The 21,677-nt window shown below is 44.3% G+C and overlaps 1 protein-coding gene across 1 annotated transcript in view; it reads right to left on the bottom strand.

Annotated features, from left to right (window-relative positions):
* Positions 1 to 21,677, bottom strand: part of PAPLN (papilin, proteoglycan like sulfated glycoprotein) — a gene marked incomplete at both ends in the record, with an annotated part of 41,401 nt that overhangs the window by 11,061 nt on the left and 8,663 nt on the right. Inside the window, 15 exon segments of the mRNA XM_083863544.1 lie at positions 52 to 374; positions 895 to 981; positions 1,620 to 1,776; positions 3,061 to 3,237; positions 4,901 to 5,108; positions 7,152 to 7,217; positions 7,894 to 8,020; positions 9,109 to 9,232; positions 9,754 to 9,926; positions 10,896 to 10,976; positions 11,711 to 11,834; positions 12,158 to 12,288; positions 13,147 to 13,249; positions 13,522 to 13,612; positions 14,931 to 15,046. Coding sequence (XP_083719670.1) covers positions 52 to 374; positions 895 to 981; positions 1,620 to 1,776; positions 3,061 to 3,237; positions 4,901 to 5,108; positions 7,152 to 7,217; positions 7,894 to 8,020; positions 9,109 to 9,232; positions 9,754 to 9,926; positions 10,896 to 10,976; positions 11,711 to 11,834; positions 12,158 to 12,288; positions 13,147 to 13,249; positions 13,522 to 13,612; positions 14,931 to 15,046 — 2,088 coding nt within the window.

Genomic DNA, 21,677 nt, shown 5'->3' with positions numbered 1-21,677 from the left:
GAATGTTCATATCTTATCAACTCCTAAAATGCAAAGAGCTTTTGTACTTACTGCTGGAGTGGTTGCAGTGGGATGATTTTGTCTTGTTTGAAGGTCACGGTAATATTGTGGGCACCCAATGTTGTTTGGACCCTGGGCAGCCGATACTCCATCAGGGCAGCAGCCGTGCGGGCTCTGCCGGCAGCCCTGGGAGCCGCTGCCTGCAGGGGGGTCCTGAGAGAGGCTGAGCCGATGGGAACCTGCCGAGCGGGACTGCGGCTCCCAGCGGACAGGAAACACGTTCATGCCGTGGTCTTTGGTGGGTGGAGTGTGCTGATTCCCTGGGGTACTGTGCATCATGGTGTTCCCAGGGAGCATCCTTCCATCATCAGAATCTGGGGAGAGAACTCCTTCAAGTATGCAGGTGAGCATGAAAAGCTGATTTCCTTCTCTCTGCCCTCTTTCAACTGTCCAAGGCTACCTGGAAGGATTTTCTGTATCACCTCTAGGGGTGTCTTCTGGCCCACCCTTCCCAATCTGGCTGAGGTATTTTGCTCATTGCCTTGACCATTCTTCCTGCTGTCCTGTGAGAAACCACCTGTCCCATTGTTGTGGTCCCTTCATATTATCCTTTCTTGTTCCTATGATCTGCTTTGGGCATCATTTCTTCCAGCCAGCACTTAAGTCATGCTGACAGAACCTGAGATTCATATACTGTACAGTCTTCTGCACAGAGAGATTCAAGGACTGGTCACTATTGGTGTAAAAGAATCTACATTTTGTCCCTAGTTCCTTGAGTTTCAATGAGCCCATGAAAGAAATGAGAGAAAAGAAGAAAAGAATGATCCCTCTACCTACCACACACTATTCCAAGTACCCCATAATCAAACCTCAAATTAAAAAATTCTTCCAAACCTGGGGCAGGGCTGTTTGGGTTGTAACGTGTCAGCAAGGACTGGCGAGTAACATCATATCCCATAGTGTCCTGCATGCTGGGGACCTCTGCAAAGAGACATTCATACAAAATGGGTGTAGTTAGTGCAGCCCCATGCTCTAATAATTGCAAATACATCCAGCAGTCAGCAGGAGACAAAAGCTGATGAAAATGTTCCTGTTCCTCTTGTGGAATAGCTGCTGAGCAGCAATTGGATTTGATTGGATTGTCAGGACAAGTGACCTACAACAGGCAGGCAGACAAAAGTCAGCATTGCAGCTCTGACATGGAGAATAGACACAGACAAGAAGCAAAATGTTCTGAAGAGTCGTGACTCCTTTAGAGCCAGTCCACAGAAGGAAGGGTGAGGGTTGGCTATAGTTTTTAGCTACTGAGCCTGTCCAAGTTGCCATCCTTCTGGACAGGGAGTCCTGGGATTAGTCTGCAGCACACGCTGGATGAGCCAGCATAGAATACTGGATTCAAAATGGACATACATCAGTGTTGTTCCCAAGCCTGTTGCACACATTTCAATCAGCAGAAGTACTGGGAATCTGAAGATGCTTTGTGCACATAACCTTGGCAAACTCACAGGATGAAGACAGGCAGGCAAAAAGCTGAGAACGTAAGCTGGTGCAGAGCTGGGAATTTCTACTCCTAAGCAAAAGCATGTTGGGAAAGCTGGGTGTGCAGCAATTCCACTCACGCTGTGGCAGGTAGCAGGGCTGTGTGTTGCAGCTACCCAGGGTGGCTGGTTTCTGTGGCTGGATGGCTTTGCACGTCTCAGGACTGTAGAGTTTGGAGTCGCCGTCAGCACAGATGACCTGGCGTGTCCGGATGCCTGAATCGCAGCTCTTGGAACACTTGGGCACAGAGACAAGGCAGTGAACAGGCAGCAAAGGCTGAATGCAGAAACCCCACAGATCAGAAGTGGGGAACAGCTGCATGATTAGCTGCAGGCTGAGCACAGCTTCCTCCACCAAGACAAAGCAAACAATATTTCAGCTGGAATCATCTGAACAATTAGAAAACCATACTCTAAACCATTTTACCAGATGTTCCACCCAGCCCTGAAGCATTAGGCTCTGTGCCATACTCAGCCTGTAGCATCCAGATGAGCTGCTGTTACCCACAGTGGTGTGTCAGGGAGCTGGAGAGAATGATTTCAGCCTGAAGGCATAAAGGCACCACAATTCTCTGGGGATCCACCAGCTGTGAGTGGGTCAGTTTGCATTCAAGAACAACAAATTACAACTGGAAAGCAAATGAGTGTAAGCAGCTTGTAAGCAGCTAGCTGGAGTTTGCCTCACTGGAAGCTGTGGATGAGAAGGAGCAGTGCCCAGAGGAGGGGATAGCACAAAGTGTCTGTGCAATCCACATGGCTCATGGCAAGCTCTATAAACATTAGGAGAGTATTTCTCTCTAATTCAGAGAGGCAGATAGGAGATCTTCTGATATCAGAAAGTTAGGAGAAAGATTAAGATATGAAACTTCTTTAGCTGTAAGTAAAATTTGGCCCACATCTCATGCAGAAGCAAATCTAACATGCTTTAGCTCAGAACAAGCTGGTCTGGCTAGCACAGAAGTGAAAAAGTGTTTGGAAGTCACCTGATGCATTGGATCTACCCATATCTCTACCCCTAGACACTTTTCCGAGGTTGTAGACAGTTTGGCTTCTACCACAAAGACAGGATTAATCCATCTGAAGCACAGTTTATCTGAATAATTACAAAAATGTACTTTAAAGCATATCACCAAGTGCAGTGACCAGTCCTGAAGCCTAGAGCTCTAAGCCACACTTGGCCAGAGAGCTGTTCTGCTGATCACAGCGATGGAGCAAAGAATTGGGAATAAGCAGCAAGAATGGATTGTTTCAGCTTATTGGCTGCATTTTGTCACTGTCACTGAAATGATAATCTCCCCTCAGAAGGATTTATTTTTGTAGCAGCTGCACACAAAGCAGGCATCAGATTAACTGGAGCATTCCTAGTGCCAGTTACAGCAAAACCGTGAGCCAAGGGGATGGTAATGAAGCACTCCTTGCTCCCAGCCTCAGCCAATGTGCAGAGTGCAGGGATCAAAGCCTGTTTGTGAGGAGCACAGCAATACAATCAGTAATTTCCGAGCCATGACAGCGAGGTGCTCACCAGACCCCAGTCTCCAACATGCCAGCCGATTTCCTGGATGCAGTTCTCCTTAAGGCAGGGCTGGGTGGCCGATGGCTTTGGCTCCATCAGACAAGCAAAGTCTTGAGCCTGAAAGCCCTGCTGAGTCCTGCAGGTGACAGTCCGGGTCTGCACTCCTTCCCCACAGCTGGCTGAGCACTGCAGAAAGGGGCCCAACAATTACAAAGAGGCAGCTGGTTTCCTCTTGCAGTTCCAGGCTGGGCTCCTTATCATTAGAGCAGAGCAGCATTTTGAGACTGCCTGAAACAACCAACTATCATTAAAATAATTTTCTGGGGTGAGAGTTAGCAGAGTAGCTGTTTATGCTATGGAGGAAACAACAAGGCATGGGAGCATGGGATAGAGTCTGGGAGATCTGGAGCTCACTGGATGATTTTGGCCTGTTCATATAATTACTCTTGATCTCTCCCCAGAGGAGATGGGGAGGATGAATTTAGAAAAATATCAACACTGCAGAATACATTGAGAACAAAACATGGTAGAAAATATCTGGAAACTCATGTTATTTACATCTGATTAAAACCAATGCAAGGTAAAAAATTATAGGGAAGGTAAAAGGTTAGGTTCTTATATTGCTCATGTCTTTGCTTGAAGACCTTGTCCTCTATTTTTGCAGCATGGAGCTGTGACAACTTCTATATTAGCAACTAGTTTGTGACATTTTCAATGCCCTCTTAAATTCACAGTGGTGTTTCCTGGAATCCAACCTACTTCTACATGAAGTCTTACAGAGAGCATTTACTTGGGGACAGTCTGAATCACTTCAGATGAGCTTCCCAGCTGAGTTTCAGCCTTTCATTTACCAGAGCGACCTTTTAACTCTGAGACTACACAAAACACAGTTGCTTCTGAGAATCCTGGAATGAATCACTCAGGCATCAGCTGGTAAGAACATGACCCTTGGTGCCTTCCCCAAATGGCGCTCTTACTCCACAACCCCAAAGTCACACCTCGCATCTCACAAGGTGGGGAGAGAAAAGGGGTGGAAGGACTTTCCAGTCTAGGTGAGCATGCCTCAGAGTTGCATTTTGTGCTGTTGCACAACTCAGACAGGCTAAGTACAACCACAAGATTGCAAATCAAATGTCGCAAGCATGCACGTACTTCTTCTAATAGAGGAAAAGTCACTTGTACTTTAGGGACTGAGTAGACATTGCCTTTATTTTCTAAGCCCTTGGAATGCAAGATGCCTTCTGAAAGCCTGTCTGGCTGAACTGAGCGCACACAGTTTGAGCTGTTTCCACTCCTGTGGATGTACATGCACACAAGCAATCAGAAATACACCACATGGCTGTGTTTGGAGAAGCCCTGTGCAGACACACAGCGAACAGCAGGTCACCAGTGTTTCAAGAGTATTGCTGTCCTGGGCTGGTGATGTGAGGCAGCAAAATACATGGAAATAACCAGCACAGGCAGAGGCCATGAGCTCCTGTTTCACAGAGGAGGGTGTGCTACTGCACACTACACCAGGTCTGGCTCAGAAAACCAAGCCAGTGCCAGGTGTGTGTGGGGGGTCTGATAAAAACACGGCAGTGTAGAAAGGACTGGCAGACCAGAGAAGAGAGAACGTGCAATGAGGAGAGCAGAGGTGCAGGGGCACACACAGTTTTGAGGAACAGGGATGTGTTCACAGGAGACTATTGGAGGACTACAGGACAAGTTCTACACCTCTGCACACCATCTATCCAGGGACACACACTTTTTGTAGTCCCAGAGTCCCAGCCTGTCTCCTTCTCCCCAAGCTTTGGCAGATCATCCCCCAGCAGGTGCCAGGAGGCTGCTGTGTGCCCGGGGCACTGACCTGGGACCAGGGGCCGGTGCTCCAGGCGGCACACTGGTGGACGTTGCAGGGCTGGCTGCGGCGCGGCTGCTGTGCGAAGACCATGCACTCGGTGTCCTCCGCCACCCCCTGCGCGCTCTGCCCGTCAAACGACACGCAGTACACGGAGCGGGTCTGCGTGCCCCCGCCGCAGGTGGCTGAGCAGGGGCCCCACTCTCCCGTTTTCCACCTGCAGGTTGCAGAATCAAGGACAAAAAAATAAAAGTAAGCCCAGCCAAACTGCCCAGAGGCAGAGAGGAGTCAGTGCCACACATCCCTGTTGAAATCAAACAGGGCTGATGACCCTTTGCGGAATAGAATCAGAGGCGAGTTCCCATTGGACCAAGCGTGCCCAGCTTAATTGGCAATGCAGAGCATTAGTCCTACTCCAGAGACATATCTCCAGCTATAAAACACTTGTTTCTCTGGAAATGCAGAGCTCTCCCAGAAGGGGAAGATCTCTCTCCATGGTTTTTGGTCTCCTGGTGTCTGCAAAAATGTCATGCCTGGAATAGAACACCAAAAAAAACCAAACCAAACAAAAAAACACGAACCAAACCAAACCAAACAAACAAACAAAGAAAAAAACAAACCACCCAATCCAGATCAACTAAAAGAAAAGCTACCACAACAGCCTAATCCACACATTACACTCCAGACATTATCAGAAACAGTAAAACCGAGCCAAGTCCTTACACTCAGAAGTGTTTAACTTTTCACTGACAGCCAGTAGAAAGCTGGTTTATTCCTCCCATCAGTCAAATTCTCTAACTGCGGTATACATACAAAAAGCCCACAAAAATGTAAATAGATTTTTTCCTGTCTTTGGTTGCTGAAGCTGCTGCAGAAATGATACACCCTTGCCAACAAGGGGAATGTCCACAAAACAATCTGTCTAGATACTAAAATCTCTGCCCATGGGCACTCCAGCTCCTCTGAGCTGGCTGGGTAGCTGGAAGCACAGCTTGCATGACCTGGCTTCAGGGATAATATGATGATCCACAATTCCAGCATGCAGTGCAGTCCAAAGACACTGGTTGTAGAGGGGGAACATCATGGTGATCTGCTTGCCAGCTGCTATGTCTCCTTGCAGCCAGGTAAGGCCCAGCCAGGGTGTGAAAGCAATTCATATTTTCTCCCTCAACACTCCAGCTACTTCCCTAGCCTGGCCCTTGCCACCCCTTAACTGAGTTTCAGCCAGTCAATCCACATTCACATCCTGACAGGATTCCACAATAGGCTCTGCCATGGTCAGCTCCTTAACACACCCTTCTTTACTGCTAAAGTTGCACATGTCAACCCAAAATTGAATGACCTTCACTATAAAATATTTCCTTTGGAAAGGGAACAAATACATTCTGTAGAAGCCATTTACAATGGTGTGGTGGCAGGACTTATAACAAATTATTCATCAAGTTTTTTCAAAAGCTCCAATGAGAAAAACTCCTCCCCCAACTACTGCATTCTGCCTCCTGTAAAGCAAATGTACAGTTTTGGAAAGGCTGTATCAACCAGATGGGATCACCTACAACTTCCTTCAATTGCAAGTCAAGACTTCTCTGACACTCGTTTCATTTCCTTTGTAAGACAAAGTCAACCATAAAGCTGGGACCCTCATCAGAGGGCAAAATTTGCCAGTCCTAAGCAATTAGCAGCTTGCTGGGGGACAACTGTTTTGCTTTTGATACTTTTAACTTCTATCTCAGTTTACATTATTGTATCTGTCACATCCTTGTACTCATCACACCCTACAGGCTCTTTTCTGCCTGCTATATGGCCCATGCCAAAAAAGAAGAGCTTTTAAGAAATTCTAAGTCTTTCTGTATGCTAGCCAATATTACAATTGCCCAAACGATCATGCTCTCTTTTGATTTATGTCCTTTTATTTATCTTGATAAATAAATTTAAAAAAACCCAAAAAACTTCCAGAAATTCTTTACCCTGATTCCAGAGAAAACATGAGAATAAGCAGGCAGAAGCTATGAAGAAATTGTCCTTTTCTCAGTCCCCTAAGAATCAAGATACTAGAGGCACGTGCAGACACCTAAGCAAAGCTGCCAGCCAGCACCCTCCACCATCATTTTCACTGGCAAGCACCAAAAGCAAAGCAACACCCACTTCTACCACCAGTGCCAAACGGGAAAGCCCCCACGCACTTCAGTGGACAACTAGGTGGAAAGAGAAGAGAGCAGCTGCCCTCCTGAGCTTTCTATAACTTCCTTCTCCTTGTTACCTCTTCATCTGAGAGCTCCGTGCGCCGCTGTGACTCCAGGCTTGCGGCAGGTAGATGTAAGAAGTCCTTTATATACAGAACAAAGGTTTTAAAGAACTTAAAACAAGTAGCTACAGGGTAACATGTATTCAGAAATGCTCCCAGGTGCCCTCTTATGCACACCAGTGCTCTCAGAGGCCTCCACTGGTACACAAATACACAGCTAATGCTCGTGTTACAGCTCTGGATGCCCAGTAAGAGCCAAGTGAGGCCAGGGGGCAAGGTGGAAATCGCTGGGTTAAGGGGTTTAAAAGTGCTGGAGAATGAAAATATTCCAGGATTCATCCCTTTCTAAGAGAACAGACACCAGGAATGCAGAAATGACATAAAATGACACCAGCTCAGACCTTCTACTCTGTCTTTGTAGGCCCCAGCTCAAGAGAAGAAAACCCAAAGAGTCTGTTTCATATCTCCTACGTGGGCTAGGCAACTGTCTTCCGCAATCCTATTTTGGAAGGCAGATTTAATTGGTCTATAAAATGCACACAGGATGTATTAAGCCCCTTCCTTGTGCGCACAGAAATGCTCATCACTCATCACTGTGTTATCATCCCAATCTTTTGTCTTTGGCTTTCTCTTAGAAGTGAAGCACCTCCTTGGAGAGAACTGTGCTGGAGGGCAGAAGTGAGAGGGTCATTATTTTCTTGGTTCTGAAAGAACCTCAGGAAGAAGTCAGACCCCAGAGGAAGGAAACCAATCATACCGTTTTGTCTGGGGACAAGGCTGATGACCACACGTCCGGTTGTTGTCTGGTTGTGGTTTATTCCTGCACATATAGTCTGGATAAATTTCATTGTCTATGGTACAAAACACCAAGCGGGTTTGGAAACCTAGGGGACAAGCAAGAGAGTATCTGATCAACACAAGCTACACAGGATTAGCAATGCACTGGGGTTGACAAGACAAGTTTCTAAAGTCGTGTAGAATGCACACCTGTCCCAGCCATTCTGGAAAAGAGACAGGTGCAGATCTCTGTCTCTCACTATATGAATGGTGCCTTCCCACAGTATAGGAGTCTACTGGAAGAGCAAGGGAGAAAGTATAGTTCTGTGTAGCTGAGGGGAATTTTCCTGTTATATTATGGATCAAGAGTCACAAGGGGAATGTCCTATCCATAACTTGCTCAAGAAGGAGCCCTGCAAGATGTGTGCAGTGTACAACAGAACTGGGGGTCTCCTGTTAGACTTAATAGGTCAGCCTTGTGAGGACTGGATATGGGAGTAAAACTTGCAACTCTTCATGCTTCCTACGAAGTATGAGTGTCCAGGCAAAGAAAATTTTAGCACCTACAGTCACAATATGGCAAAAGCTGTCAAAATGGCCATGAGCATGGAAGCCCAGAAGAGGCTGATAAGAACTCTAAATACTAATCAGCTGGAGAGGGCTGTTTTTTTGTTGTTCTTGTTTGATTGAAGTTTTTTGGATTTCTTTTAAGCTTAAAATCCATAATGTTGCTCATGGAGGAATCTGTAGACTGAATATGATGGGACATCCCAGGAGATCTGACAGTCCTCTTGAAGAGAGGGAGTCTTTCAGGCTGTGGCAGAGGAGAAGGATGTGATTCACTAATGTAGGCCAGGTCTCTCTGGAGAGGACCTCTCAAGTGGTTGAAAAGACTAGGAAGACCGGAAGCAGATCAAAACAAAGGCTATGTAGGAAGATTCTTAACAGGTCCTAGTAATAAGTCTGAGGAGTAGGGAATGGAATATAAGAACAAGGCATGGGGCACAATCCTGTTGTGACTCCATGCATGACCCTCCCATGACAAAACCTTAGCAACCCCCTGCAGATCCCTGTGCTGCCTTCCAGCAGGAGACTGCTGGGAAGCTGCTGCAGAGGGCAGCACACTGTCACACTGTCTTCAGGGTGTGGATATAAACCCCACACCAGCCTCAGGGATCAGGTCCTCTCCCCTTACCTCCTCCACATTCGGAGCTGCACTCACTCCAGGAACTGTAGCTCCAGCTGTAACCCGATGCCTGTCCTTGTCGGGGCAGGTAATACTCATACTGTACCCCCATGTTTGGCTCCTGGCTGATGAGCTGCAAAAGCATGGGGGGAAATCAGGAAAATTACACTTTTCCTCTTCACAGCATTTCCCCACCATGTCTGTGGGTTTGAGCTAACTTGCACCTCTCTCATTGAAGAAGCACTAATTCTCTGCACTGGATTTTCTCCTTGCCTTCCATCATATTCTGGAGAGCATTATTTTTCAGAGAAGGGTACATTAAATCCCTCTCAGCTTTAGAAGATCCAGCTGCTCCTGTCACAGCAAGTACATTTCCTGCCCTACAGCACAAGATAACAAGCAGTGTCCTGGAGCCTGCCCCAGCACCATTTGGTGCTGTCTCTTGCCTCCCTGGAAGTCAGTGCCCAAAGGAATAGGCAGGAAACCAACATGAGCCTTGCACTGCTCATTTCTGGGCAATAGAACCAGGGCAGCAATAAGTGCTATTTCTGTGGTCTGGCTTGAAGGCCCCATCAGGTCTCCAGTTTTTGCCCGGTTACTCCCATTGCGCAAAGCAAGAGCGGAGTGTCAGTGGGGGAAGGCACAGCCTCTCACCTCAATGACCAGGGGTTCTGTGGTGGGACCTCGGGCGTGGAGGAGCTCTGGGGCCACATCACCCTCGGAGCCACGGTCATAGTGCAGCACCGTGCTGGCCACCTGCAGCGCCCGGCTGAAGTCAATGGTCCAGTGCCCGTTCAGGTAATACTCCCCTCGCACATTCTTGACAGCTGGACAAATCCACATGCCAGAGAAAGGATCATAAGAACTCCACAAGGTTGCTCCTGTTTCCACTCAATACTGTGTCTCAAGCAAATGAGAGTAACCATCATCCCCCACCAATGCTGTCGTTCTCAAATGGCTTTTTTAGCAGAAGCTGCTCCATATTCAAAGTGGTTCTTGCCAGCTTTGCTGCAGATCAAGCACTTTTTTGCTGCACAGCCAAATGCCTCCAGCATATTCTTGCCCTGCCTCTGCATTTCCCACTGTTAGTTGCTGGAGTACAGCTGAGATCAGCCTCTGTCCTGCTTCCCATTAAGATGTGGGATTCACATTCTACTGCCTTTACACCACTATCTGGTTCATCAGATACTCAATTCAGAAAACAAGATGTGTGCTGAATCCTGTTTTCTACAAAGGAAAACATCACCATGATTTGTCCTAAGCACTGAATGATGGAACACTCAGAAGAGTATTTGCTTTCTTCACTGGAATTTCCTCAGCACTGCCCAGAAAAGTGGGCACAGCCTTTTCTCCCTCCTTTTCCCCCTCTGCAGCATGACCAGAGTTTGAGGTTATACAAATGCCCCAAAGAAATCTATGGAGAAAAGAAGCCCACCCCAAACTTCTAGATGGCAGGAGTGGGTAGGGTTTGCATTCACCAAACAGAACTCCTGGCCAAATTTGGCTAGATCAGCTAGATTCCCTGTAAGTTACAGGCAGGAAGTCTCAATGTGGTTTGGGTATTTTTATTCCCCACCCAACAGCAAGATCTCCACAGGAGAGAAAATGAAGTAAATGTGAAGCCCAGAGTTGTGCATCACTCACATTTCAAGAATATTCAATATTCAGATCTTGATATTCAGTTTTTCACTCTGCCATATGAAGCCCTCAAGGTAAACCCATACCTTAAAACCAGATTTTAGCATAATGGCTTGAATCCAAATGGACTGATACACAGATTCTGACATCAGTCATACCTAGGAAGTTCCTGCTGGGCTTAACCTCCTTAATTTGGATGCTTGTGGCTCCCACAGGGATAATAAAGATTTGATTGTAACCTGAAAAAGAAAGGTGATTATTCAATATCTGACTGTGGGTGCCATACAGCCACTCTTCTGTGCCAAAGATGTTCATGGTCTTATTTGTGCCTGAACAACTAGATGAGCTTTTTGATGGTAACATGAAACATTTTCATCATCACTTTAAATGCATGCTGAATAACCTCACCCCACATTATCCACAGAGCAGTCCATGTGTAAAAAATTTCAATGACACCTCTGAAAAGTCCATTTTCTACATTTTAAGATCTTTGGAATTTCAGCAAGAATCATATTGGAGTTCAGCATAGAGAGATGTGACCACAAGTGCAGTTGACATCTTGAAATTTTTCAAAATTGGCCAAATGCAGAAACTGCAGTCCCATTTCTAGCCTTGCTCATGTCCTGGGGGGGCTATCAAGACACTGGACAGCCTCATGAAGGCAGTGTATGGTGATGTTATTATGGTGCATTTTTAGCACCTGCTGGAGAGGGAGTGAGGAAAGACATCAGCATCATGGTAAGTACTCCAGTATGGACACAGATAAGGGAAGTGATTCCCAGGATAAGGCCAAGAGTACCTTTTCTGATGCTAAGGCTGTACACTGTACACTGTACAGATATTTCAAGTTATCATCCAAGCATGCCTATAACAATCATGTGAGCAGCTGTCCCCACCAGCCCTTGTAGCAGCTGATTTTTTGATTTTAACTCTCTCCTTCTCACCTGCCCAGACTACCTAGGATCATCTGTACCTTTAGGGAGGCTGGCCACATCAAAAGTACCCTTCACACCATAGCAGGTGCTGCCATCTCCTCCACACTGCAGGCACTTGTCTTCCTTCTTGGCAGATTCCAGCATATTATCACAGCCAACAGCCTGTCAGAGCAGAGGAGCATTAATACGAATAAACTGTGATGACAGAGGAGGGGAAAAAAAGGCCAAATGCTGGACAGATCTATTGAGAAAGTCCAAATCTAGGGAATCTGGAAAGTCTGGATGGGACAGAGAAAACGACAAAGCTGTTATCTACTATTTCACATCCAGAGTTAGATCAATGCTGTCCACATGCTCCTCAGCACCTTGAAACTGAGTGATTCACCTTTTCTGATGCTATTATGAAAGGTCAAGTAGAACAAAGGGAGACAACAGAAAGCTTGATAGACTCAATGATGAATTAAGGAAGTACCAGGATGACTAACCTGACAAACTCCCTGTACACAGATATCTCGCTTGCCAGGTTCACAGGTTGTCCCATCTACCACTGCTTCCTTGTGCCTGTAGTAGAAGTTTTCTCCCTTGGGAATACAGTTTAACTCACATTTATTAGGTGCTGGAAGGAGAGAAAAAAGAAACATTATATAATAGCTTGATACTGTACCAGGAGCCTAGTTCTAGATCACAGGAGCAGAAACAGAGAGGTGTACTGATTTTTAAGTGGCAGATATCGAATGAATTTCTGGGTCACAAACTGCTGGAGGCTGGAAAAACACCCTAGTAAAATCTCATTGTATTCAAACATTTCCTCAGGGGACATTGGTCTAAGTGGATATTTGGTTATTCCTTAATAGGATTGCTCTTATACTTCCTTGGAGTACAGGGTTTTCTAGAATGAGAACAGGTGCTGATACAGAACTGTTATTTTAACAACCTACAAACCCCCCCTTGAAATCCACCTTAAAATCCATCATAATTTGTTAACCAACTGTGAATGCTACCATATCAAAGCTCAGAGCAAGGACCCCTGGTTCCCACACCTGCCTTCTCAGCTGGTTCCTCAAGAGCGCATGGGCCGAGGAAACAGATGTATTTTCTGAAGCACTCATTAATTACATACATTTGCTTCTCTTGTTCCCTGCTAATACTCTTTTGACAATATTGGAAAATACAGCAGAACTTCTGTTCCTCTAATACTTCAGAACCTAGCTGCAAGCAGTTCCAGATTTCCTTGAGCAATATTTTTGAAGGAATGCTGTTAAAAGAGACAAGTATGTATTGCTGCAATGCTGTCTCTTGGCCCACACATCCAGTGTCTTCAGGACAGCAATGCTTTGCTGCTGGCAAAAGGATTTTTTTCCATGCCAACTCCTGCCCCCCACTCCAACTAAGGAAGTAGCCTGCAAGGATACTACAGTAAAAAACATATTGTTGATAGGTAGTGATGAAGTGAACCCCACATGTTTATCATTACCTCCATAATATGGAAGCCACTTATATTTCTTGCCTTGGAATTCTGTCTCATCAAACTCTGCACACTGCTCTGCCCGGAAATCCCTGGAGCCTTCCGGGCAGTTCTGTTTGGAAGAGAAAATGTTTGTCTTGGAGTATTATAAAAAAGGACTAAAATAAAGTATACAATAAAAATGTGGGGTTTAGTCTTATTCCTCCCCTTTAAATTGGGGCATAATTTCAATATACTTTTGAATGGACAGTGTCAATGAACTGCATCCACCAGTGACATCAGAGAAACAGGAAGTAATAATCACATCTTATTTCTGAACAAGAATTTTGTTTATCTGGGGAAAAGGAGCAACAGGCAAGAAAAACTAAATCCAGAGCACTATACCTGAACATTACATGACTGATAGCTTCGTATTGGTCCAACACAACTGGGAGGACCTTCTGTCCTGGAAGACAGAAAAAATACATGGAAATCTCTGGAGAATATACAGACAAAAAGTAATCTCATGGCAGATGTTACAGATCACCTTCACACCAAGCATATCACCCTCACACAGTTCCCTGATACAGCAAAATAACTGAAATGCACTTCTTCACCACTAAAGCAAGCTGGCATTTTCTAGTGGTTATTTTATGCTATGGTTTGTGTTCTGGCATGAATGAGACACACACCACCATGAACAACTGCAATACCACTCTTCAGGGCCATGTTTCAACTAAACAATGGAAGCTGAGATTTTAGTTCATCGTCCACCTGCAAAGGGTCAAGGAGTCCATACAAGAAAGAGATACATGTTATGAGCAGGAGGAGGATAGTGGCCAATTCAGAATATCTTTGTGCATAATTTATCTTGTGCACAATAGGTCCTTTATTAGGAAGAGTTAAACATGCCTATGGAAAGTGTGCAACACCCTTAGTCCAGTCAAATGACCTCAGTTGAGAATTATGGAGACTAACAATTATGGAGGAAATTGATCTAAAAAGCCAATCAATGCCTAACACCTCAGTGTTCCTAAAATGGAGAGAAAGGCCTCCAGGGATTCTGGCAGGTTTAAACCATAATGGGCAGCCTTCGAAAGAGAGCTTTCTTTATTCTGTGTGGGAAGCAGCAGCTTCATAACTCCGGTTTCTTCTATTACAAAACCTCCTCTCATTTCTCTAAACAGAGAGAGGCTGTTTTCCCCAGGATATTATTGAGAGTCTGGCTTTTTTTTCCTCCTTTGCTTTGTTTTCATCCACAACAGGATCTCTAAGGTCCACCATTCCCAACAGGTGCAGTACCAGTCATCATTCTTATTAGAATGCAGCTAACCCAGCTGCAAATGAGGTAGCACAGCACTAACACTGCTTGAGCCAAATTCACTCTTCCATTTCTTCTGGGGCATTTTACTGTCCTGGGAATCATAAACCTGAGGAAACCTCAGCACTGTCACCAGCTCTCAGGAGAGAAACCAACTGCTCTGGCCTGTTCTCCATCTCCCTCAGGGCTTGCCACACTAGACTTGATTGAGCAGCTGCTACTGTGCCAACCCCCTGATTGCACAGCCTCAAATCTCACAGAGAAACTGCTGTGCCCTATCAAAGTCACATAAGCAAGGATGTGTTGAAGAGGGCACTACCCAAAACAGCAGTGACAAGACTGAAACTGAGGTTTGTCTCAAAATGGACTCATTCCCCTGGGATCAAACACTAAGTCATTTTTTTCCTGGATGTATATTGGAACATAACTGCAGGAGTTCAGTAACAGTACAACACATTTAAAGAAAAGAAAAAAAAAGGAGGTTAGCCTTTACCTTTGGGAATAGCAGCGCTGTTGCCGAAAGCTGACTCCACCGCCACAGCTCCGACTGCACTTGCTCCATTCACTCCAGCTCCCCCAAACATCAACCTGCCGTCTCATCCGGTGGCCCTGGAAATAAAAACCCCACAGACACAGCAAAAAGACATGGCAACACAGAAAAAAAAAAAAAAAAAAAAAAAAAAATTAAGCAGAGATCCTATGCATTCTCTTGCAAAAAACAAGGCTGTCTTGCTGTGCTGTATTCCTAACATGAAAAGTGGCACACAGTAATACATCAGAAAGAACAGGTCTCTAGTATCTGGGAATATTAGCTTCCTGAAGCCATATAGCACATCCAACTTCATAATCTCTCTTAACTGCTACTGTTTGTCTATTCATAGAATTTCAGCAGTTTTAAATAATGATCTAGAAGAGGATAACATCTTCATCTCAGCAAAGCAGCAAAGGCAAATCATTACTTTGGAGACTTTGAGCACTGTCACTCCACATCAGATCAATAGAGCCACTTAAATCAAAATCCTTGGCTCTAAGTCCAATACTTAAGAGAAGTAAAGGAAGCAGAGAGAAAAGCTCCAGAACACAGAATTTGTTTTTACTGCAACAGATTTCCATATATGGACCTTTATTCCCCTTACCCAACTGTGTCCCATGACAATGTCAAGGTCAGGGCCTTCATTAGCAAAACCCTTATTAATTTTGTATTTAGAAAGTTGGATACTGACATTAAGAGAAATAACCGTGATAATACAGACAAAAATTTACAAGTGTGATGGAACCAACCAAAATACATTGTGTTGGAAATATATAAAATATCATATTTTCAGAAAAAAAAAGGCCTTCTGCAGCTGATGGGTTAATGGGAAGAATGACAATATTTTAAGGAAAAAAATATTTGCAGGATGCAGTAGGATTAATCTGCTTGAAAAAAGAAGGTAAGTGCAGAGTTACATGGTGAGTGACGGTAAAAACAGGATTTGTTGTGCAGCTGCACCTGTAGGTGCAGTTTATGTATACAACTGTACCACTGAGAAGGTAGTGCAGGCCATTTGGGCACTGAGACATTTGCTGTAGTGAAGAGTGGGTAGGCAGAGAAAAAAAGGTAAAAAATTATTGTGATGTGATGTGATCTAACTTGCCTCCACACACAAACATCCAAGCCTCTGCTAGAAACAGGAGTTAGTCTAATAAATCATCCAGTGAGTCCAAATTGGGCAAGATGCATGGGTTAATCCTCCCTTGTCGTTTAGACAGCTTTTATAGTTTTACACACACACTCTTTGCCTTACTATATCTCCAAGTTCCAGTCTTGTTCCTTTAATTCACTCTCTTTCAAGGAATAATACCTTGCTGCTGGCAGAGCAACGGTCAGAAATATTAGCCAATCATATCTCTGCATTTACTACCAAATTACCCACAACCATCTAGCTGCAGAGTCACCCCAAATTATTACCTATATTTCTCTAATGCAAAACACTTTCATCCTAGCCTAACTACTTACTTTTCTTCACACAAGTCCTGTGCAAGTTTTTCCAATACCTCTGGTTCAGACAAGCTCTGTTTACCTTCACCCTGTTCGTTCAGTGGCACTGCCCAGGTTACAGCCCCTTCTACATACCTCCTCTTGGCCAAGTCAGCATCTCCCTGACCCTGTGCCAAACCCTTCTCCCACTCTTTCACTCCAGATATTCAGCTCACTGTTTGTCTTCTGCATTCTCATTGGCCTTTCTGAGTGTAATCCCAACAATAGTGTTTTAGCTTTCAGCAAGGGTTTTTCAGCAATCTTATTTTCCCAAGTTTTTCTTTCAGACACCTAATTCCTCCCCCTGTAATCCCTCCTGCCTTACCCTCAAAAGAATAAAATATGCTACCACTCTGTTTCTCGGCAGTCTTATTCCTCTGTATCAAGTGACTGATTTAGGAGCAGTATTAGCTCACCCTGGAAACAAGGGACCTTTCAGTCAGCATAAGGGAGAAGGAAACATGTAGATAAAAATCCAAAGGAAGAGCATTTGAAAGTCAGATTACTGGAAGGCAATTAGGATAGAAAGCCCTTCCTTGACACACACACACCACCCTGATAAATATTCCAATACCCCTCCAACAGAACTAGCATTATTTATTCCTTCTATAGAGAGCAAAATCTGCAGGGACTCTTTGTTGTAAGGCTTATGCATCTACAGAGTGCAGGAACAGTAATTTTTCTCAGTATCACTCCATTTATGTACACCTCAAAAGGAGCATCAGACAAAAGAATCCTCCCAAAGCTGTACAGTGTCAGAGAAACATTTTAATAGGGGCCCAACTCCCATATTTGGAAATCTGTGTATGGTCCTCATTACTTCAGTAACTGCACACGTGTATACAGGCAAAGATAAAGCTGCATGTTTTTAATAAATAATAAATATATTATTACATAACCTGATAACAGGACATTTTTAGAAGTTGTCAGCCAGTTTCTGTTCCAAAAGCCTCTTTCTGCTCTCTTCAGACACTGGAATGCTTTTATCTCATGTCAGCCAGGACAACTAGATTCCATTCCCTCAGGGATTTCAGAATGAAAAATATACAATCTTCATCACTGTTACAAATTTATTTGGTTCCATTCTTCCCTTGCTTCAGCCTGACATGCATACAAGAACGTAGTTTCTTTATGTGCATAAAGTATATATTTTAATGTTTCAAGAGAAGTGAGAAAATGCATACAACCATCCTCCTTGACTTCTAAAAACTCCCCAAAGAGCATTCAGTTAATGCCCAACTACTCTGTCCGGTTTTATCACCAGTTGAGACACCAGGAATTCATTCTTTCTGGGAATATTGATATTGCCCATGACCCTGCTGGCACTGTGGGCTTTCAGGGCTCATTTGCATACAGGCTGCTGTGGTATAGAAGTTTAGAAGGCCACGGATTTCATTTTTATGAACACTGCATTGCTTTCATCAGTTCCTAGACAGACGAACTGCTGATGCAGTTGCAGCATCTGCTGTTACCAGGCCAACCATATCTGATATCATCAGCAAGTAAAAAGCTTTGCCTCTGAGTCATTAGACCTCCAGACCTCATCGGCAAAGAAAATTCCAGTATGCATCACATGCAAACAAAAGAATTCTGGAAAAGTGTCCTAGATAACGTATTATATGCCATGTAATGTTTATTTTTGTGTATGAAACATGCACTGGAAGAGAAGCTATGAATGGGACTTGACTCAGAAAGACAGAAAATGCTGGCACTATGTAGGAACACTTTAAAAGGAGTCCTTGAAAGACTTTCCAGTCAGTTTGATGAGATGGATAGGAAACTATGCATGGGAAGGGGACTGTGCTTCCCAGACAAAGGCATTGCAGGCATGCAGTGATCCACAAAGTTCATATTACCAAGTGTGGACAAGTGATTCAGTGGGAATAATTTCCTAGTGCCTTGTTGCAACTCAAATACTAGCAAGCTATCAAAGCAAACATCAATTTACTATACAGTCCCAAGTGAGCAGTGAAGTTCTGCAGTCACACATCCAAACAACCTTCATCCCAGCTAAGTTCTTACCCCTTGCTCCTTGGGCACCTTTCAGGACTCAGAAATAGTCACCCTGAATTATTTTGTGATTTTTTTGGGTGCTGCTTTTCCAGACTGACAAGCAGCAACAAAACATCCTGTTACACCACTCCAGCAGTGCTGCTCAAAGTACTTGGTTATTGATACCCACACTATGCCCAAGTGGTTTCAGACAGGACCACTGCTCGCTTTTAGCCCAGAAGGTTGCACAGCTCAGGCCCATTGAGATGCTACTGAAGCATCATTTTGGACACTGAAATGTTGTTACTGTGATTTCTGGGGCTGGTTCACATGCTTACTAGGTTCCATTGGGATCAGATACAGATCTCAGTGCCGACAGGGACAACTTAGTGGAAAATAAAGGCTGACGACAAGGCCCTGTCCAGGGGCCCTGAAACAGATATTTCTCACAATGATATATTGTGGTGCTACAGATATGTAGTGTTTCCATGGCTTAAAACTATAGTCTAAATCAGACTCTCTCTCTTTAACCTTTCTTAGTATTTTTGAAATAACACTACATCATTTTATTTGATAAATATTTACTTTCTAGTGTTTATAGTTTCTGAAATATGGTTAGTGTTTATTTTGACACACCCTGAACTGTAGCATCACTTAGGAAACATGTAGGAGAGAAGGGTGAAAGCCTAATACTTGACAAAAGAAAACTATCACCACTATCACTTCTGTAATGGTTTCATTGCCAAAGTCTTGTCAAGTAAGCAATCTCCAGTGAAAAAATGCAACTTTGTTAACATAGAATATTAAGTGCTTAGGGAAAAGTTAAAAATGAAATGGGAAAAAGAACAAAAATTGTCAAGGTGGCCCAAAGGTTGGCTGCTCCCTGTGGCCTGGGGCTGATAGTAGGAGCCTCTCCCAGGACAACACTGTGATCCAGGGAGCAGCACAAGCCAGGGAGCAGCCCCAGTCGTGGGAATTGGGCACCTCCACCTGAAACCAGGCTGGGAGTTGGGACTGCAGCTGGGCCTGGCTCATCAGGGTCCATGGCTGGCCAGGCAGAGCTGTGGAGATCCTCACTTCAGCATCACCAGGGCAGGAGCCAGCAGTCCCAGGAGGCTACAAGGGAGTCCTGGGCAGTGGGCTGGGTGTGGAGAGTCCAGTCAGGGCCAGTAAAGCCTAGAAGTGCCCTCAGGGCCCTAACAAAAACCACCCATATGGAGTATATCCTTAGGCCATGTGCTCTTTGGGATATGACCCATTTCCTTCTCCTTTCTATATCCAGAACTATGCAGTACTACAATTATGACAATCATATATTTATGATGGAAATATATCACATCAATGATGCTGTGATATATTTCCACATAGCTAAGCTCTGCATGACATGTGGTAGCCCACTCTCAAACTTAATTGAAAGGGAGCTGAAAACATTCAGTGTATCTTACATGTTTATAATATAGAAATCTGCTGCTATGCCAATATGCATTTTCAAGATGGCTCCATCTGCAACCAGCTAGGATATTAGCTAAAAATGCTACCAAAAATGAGCTAATGAATATAAACCACATCAGCTAAGCATTTTTTTATAATTCTGTCTTAACCATTGATCTTGGCTCAGACACAGCAGGCTTGCAAAGAGCTTTGAAGGTGAATAATGCCAAGTACAATTTCTATGAATAATGAATAAGCAATCAAAGAATTGTATTTGAGTAAAACTAGAAAAACAAGAATGAAAGTGAACAAGATGGTGACAGCAGGAAGCACAATACAAAGTGGTGCAGAAGAAGTCAGTATCTTATTAAGACAAGCTGCTTTATGAAGATGAAGAAAAAACCCCAGGCTTTGCTAGCTTTAATGGCTTGTGGTTTACACTCACTGTGTACATCTCCTTTCATCCCACTCTCTCTCTAGCTATGGCTTGTTAGCATACCCCCTCTAACAAATCCAGTAAAAACCAGCAGCTCCCCAACACCTTCATTTTCTCAAAACATTTCAGATTCTCCCTGCATCACTGAACCCACTCCCTCATGGTTCCCAGCTCTTTTCCATGTTCCCTGTTCAACTCTTCAACACTCCTCACTGTGCTACCTCTCTCTGGGCTGTCCCACCCTACAGCTGGCTCCTTCCACACCCACTGAGTTCCTGTCAGCTGGGCAGGATATGGTGCATGCCTGGTGCACTGCACAGCCAGGGATGTGCTGCTCCATGGGGCTGTGCCCTGTTGTTGGGCAGCAGCCAGAGCAGGTACCAGTTAGTTTTCAGAAATGGAAAGGCTTCCAGAAACTCTGGGTGACCTGGAGATGAGGAGGGAATTTAAAGAACTCTAAAAAGATACGGCCATTGCTGAGAAGTCAAATTAATTCTTGGAATCCTTGTGGAGGAAATGGAGCACATTCAGAAAACTCTACAAAGAGGATGATTGTGAGTAAACTTTATGACCCCAAACTTATTTGGAAAAGTGGACAAAACACACAGTATGAAGTCACCAGAAGTTGTTTATCCAAGGGGCCTAACAGGAACTCAAGGTTGAAGTGGATAAACCGTTACATACTAGCAGACAACCCTCTCAGCTAAATCCACTTCAACATGTGATTATTGGAAAGTGGAAAATCTGACACCACTTTACAAAATGATCCCAGGGGAACCCATGGAACTGTACATTCACTGAGCGTAAAACTGACGTCAACTGATAAATTAATAGAAGTCATAACAAAGAATAGAGCTAGCAGGCACCTGCATAAATACAGGATGTTTGGGAAAAAGTCAATAAAACTTTTAAAGGCAAATCCTTCTAAGCATATTGCAGTTCTTCAATTCACAAACATGTCAACAAAGGTAACCTGCCAGATACGCTCAGATTTGCAAAAAACTTCCAAAAAAATCCTTCACCTAAAGCCTTGAAGGAAGTTAAGCAGTTGGAAGGACAGTTCTTCAATGGATGATGAGCAGGTGGCCCAAAGACAAAAGCAGGAGTAAAATCTCCATCCACTGTGAGAACTGACATTAGCAGCAGAATTCCATAAGGAACCGGGATGCCTCAACACATTTATTAGTTATGGCAAAACCACAGAAGCAATGAAAATAGATGATAAGGGTAATGTAGGGTAATAAAGGACAACATAAAACCAGAGACATACTGCAAAGAACTGTGGGAAAACAGTTATATGAGCAATTTATCACTAAAATGACAGTGGAGATTTAATGTAGGCAACTTAAGTGACACACAGG

Source organism: Zosterops lateralis (assembly GCF_965231275.1).
Source record: "Zosterops lateralis genome assembly, chromosome: 6".
Classification (NCBI taxonomy): Eukaryota; Metazoa; Chordata; class Aves; order Passeriformes; family Zosteropidae; genus Zosterops; species Zosterops lateralis.
This window is presented reverse-complemented; position numbering and strand designations above follow the sequence as displayed.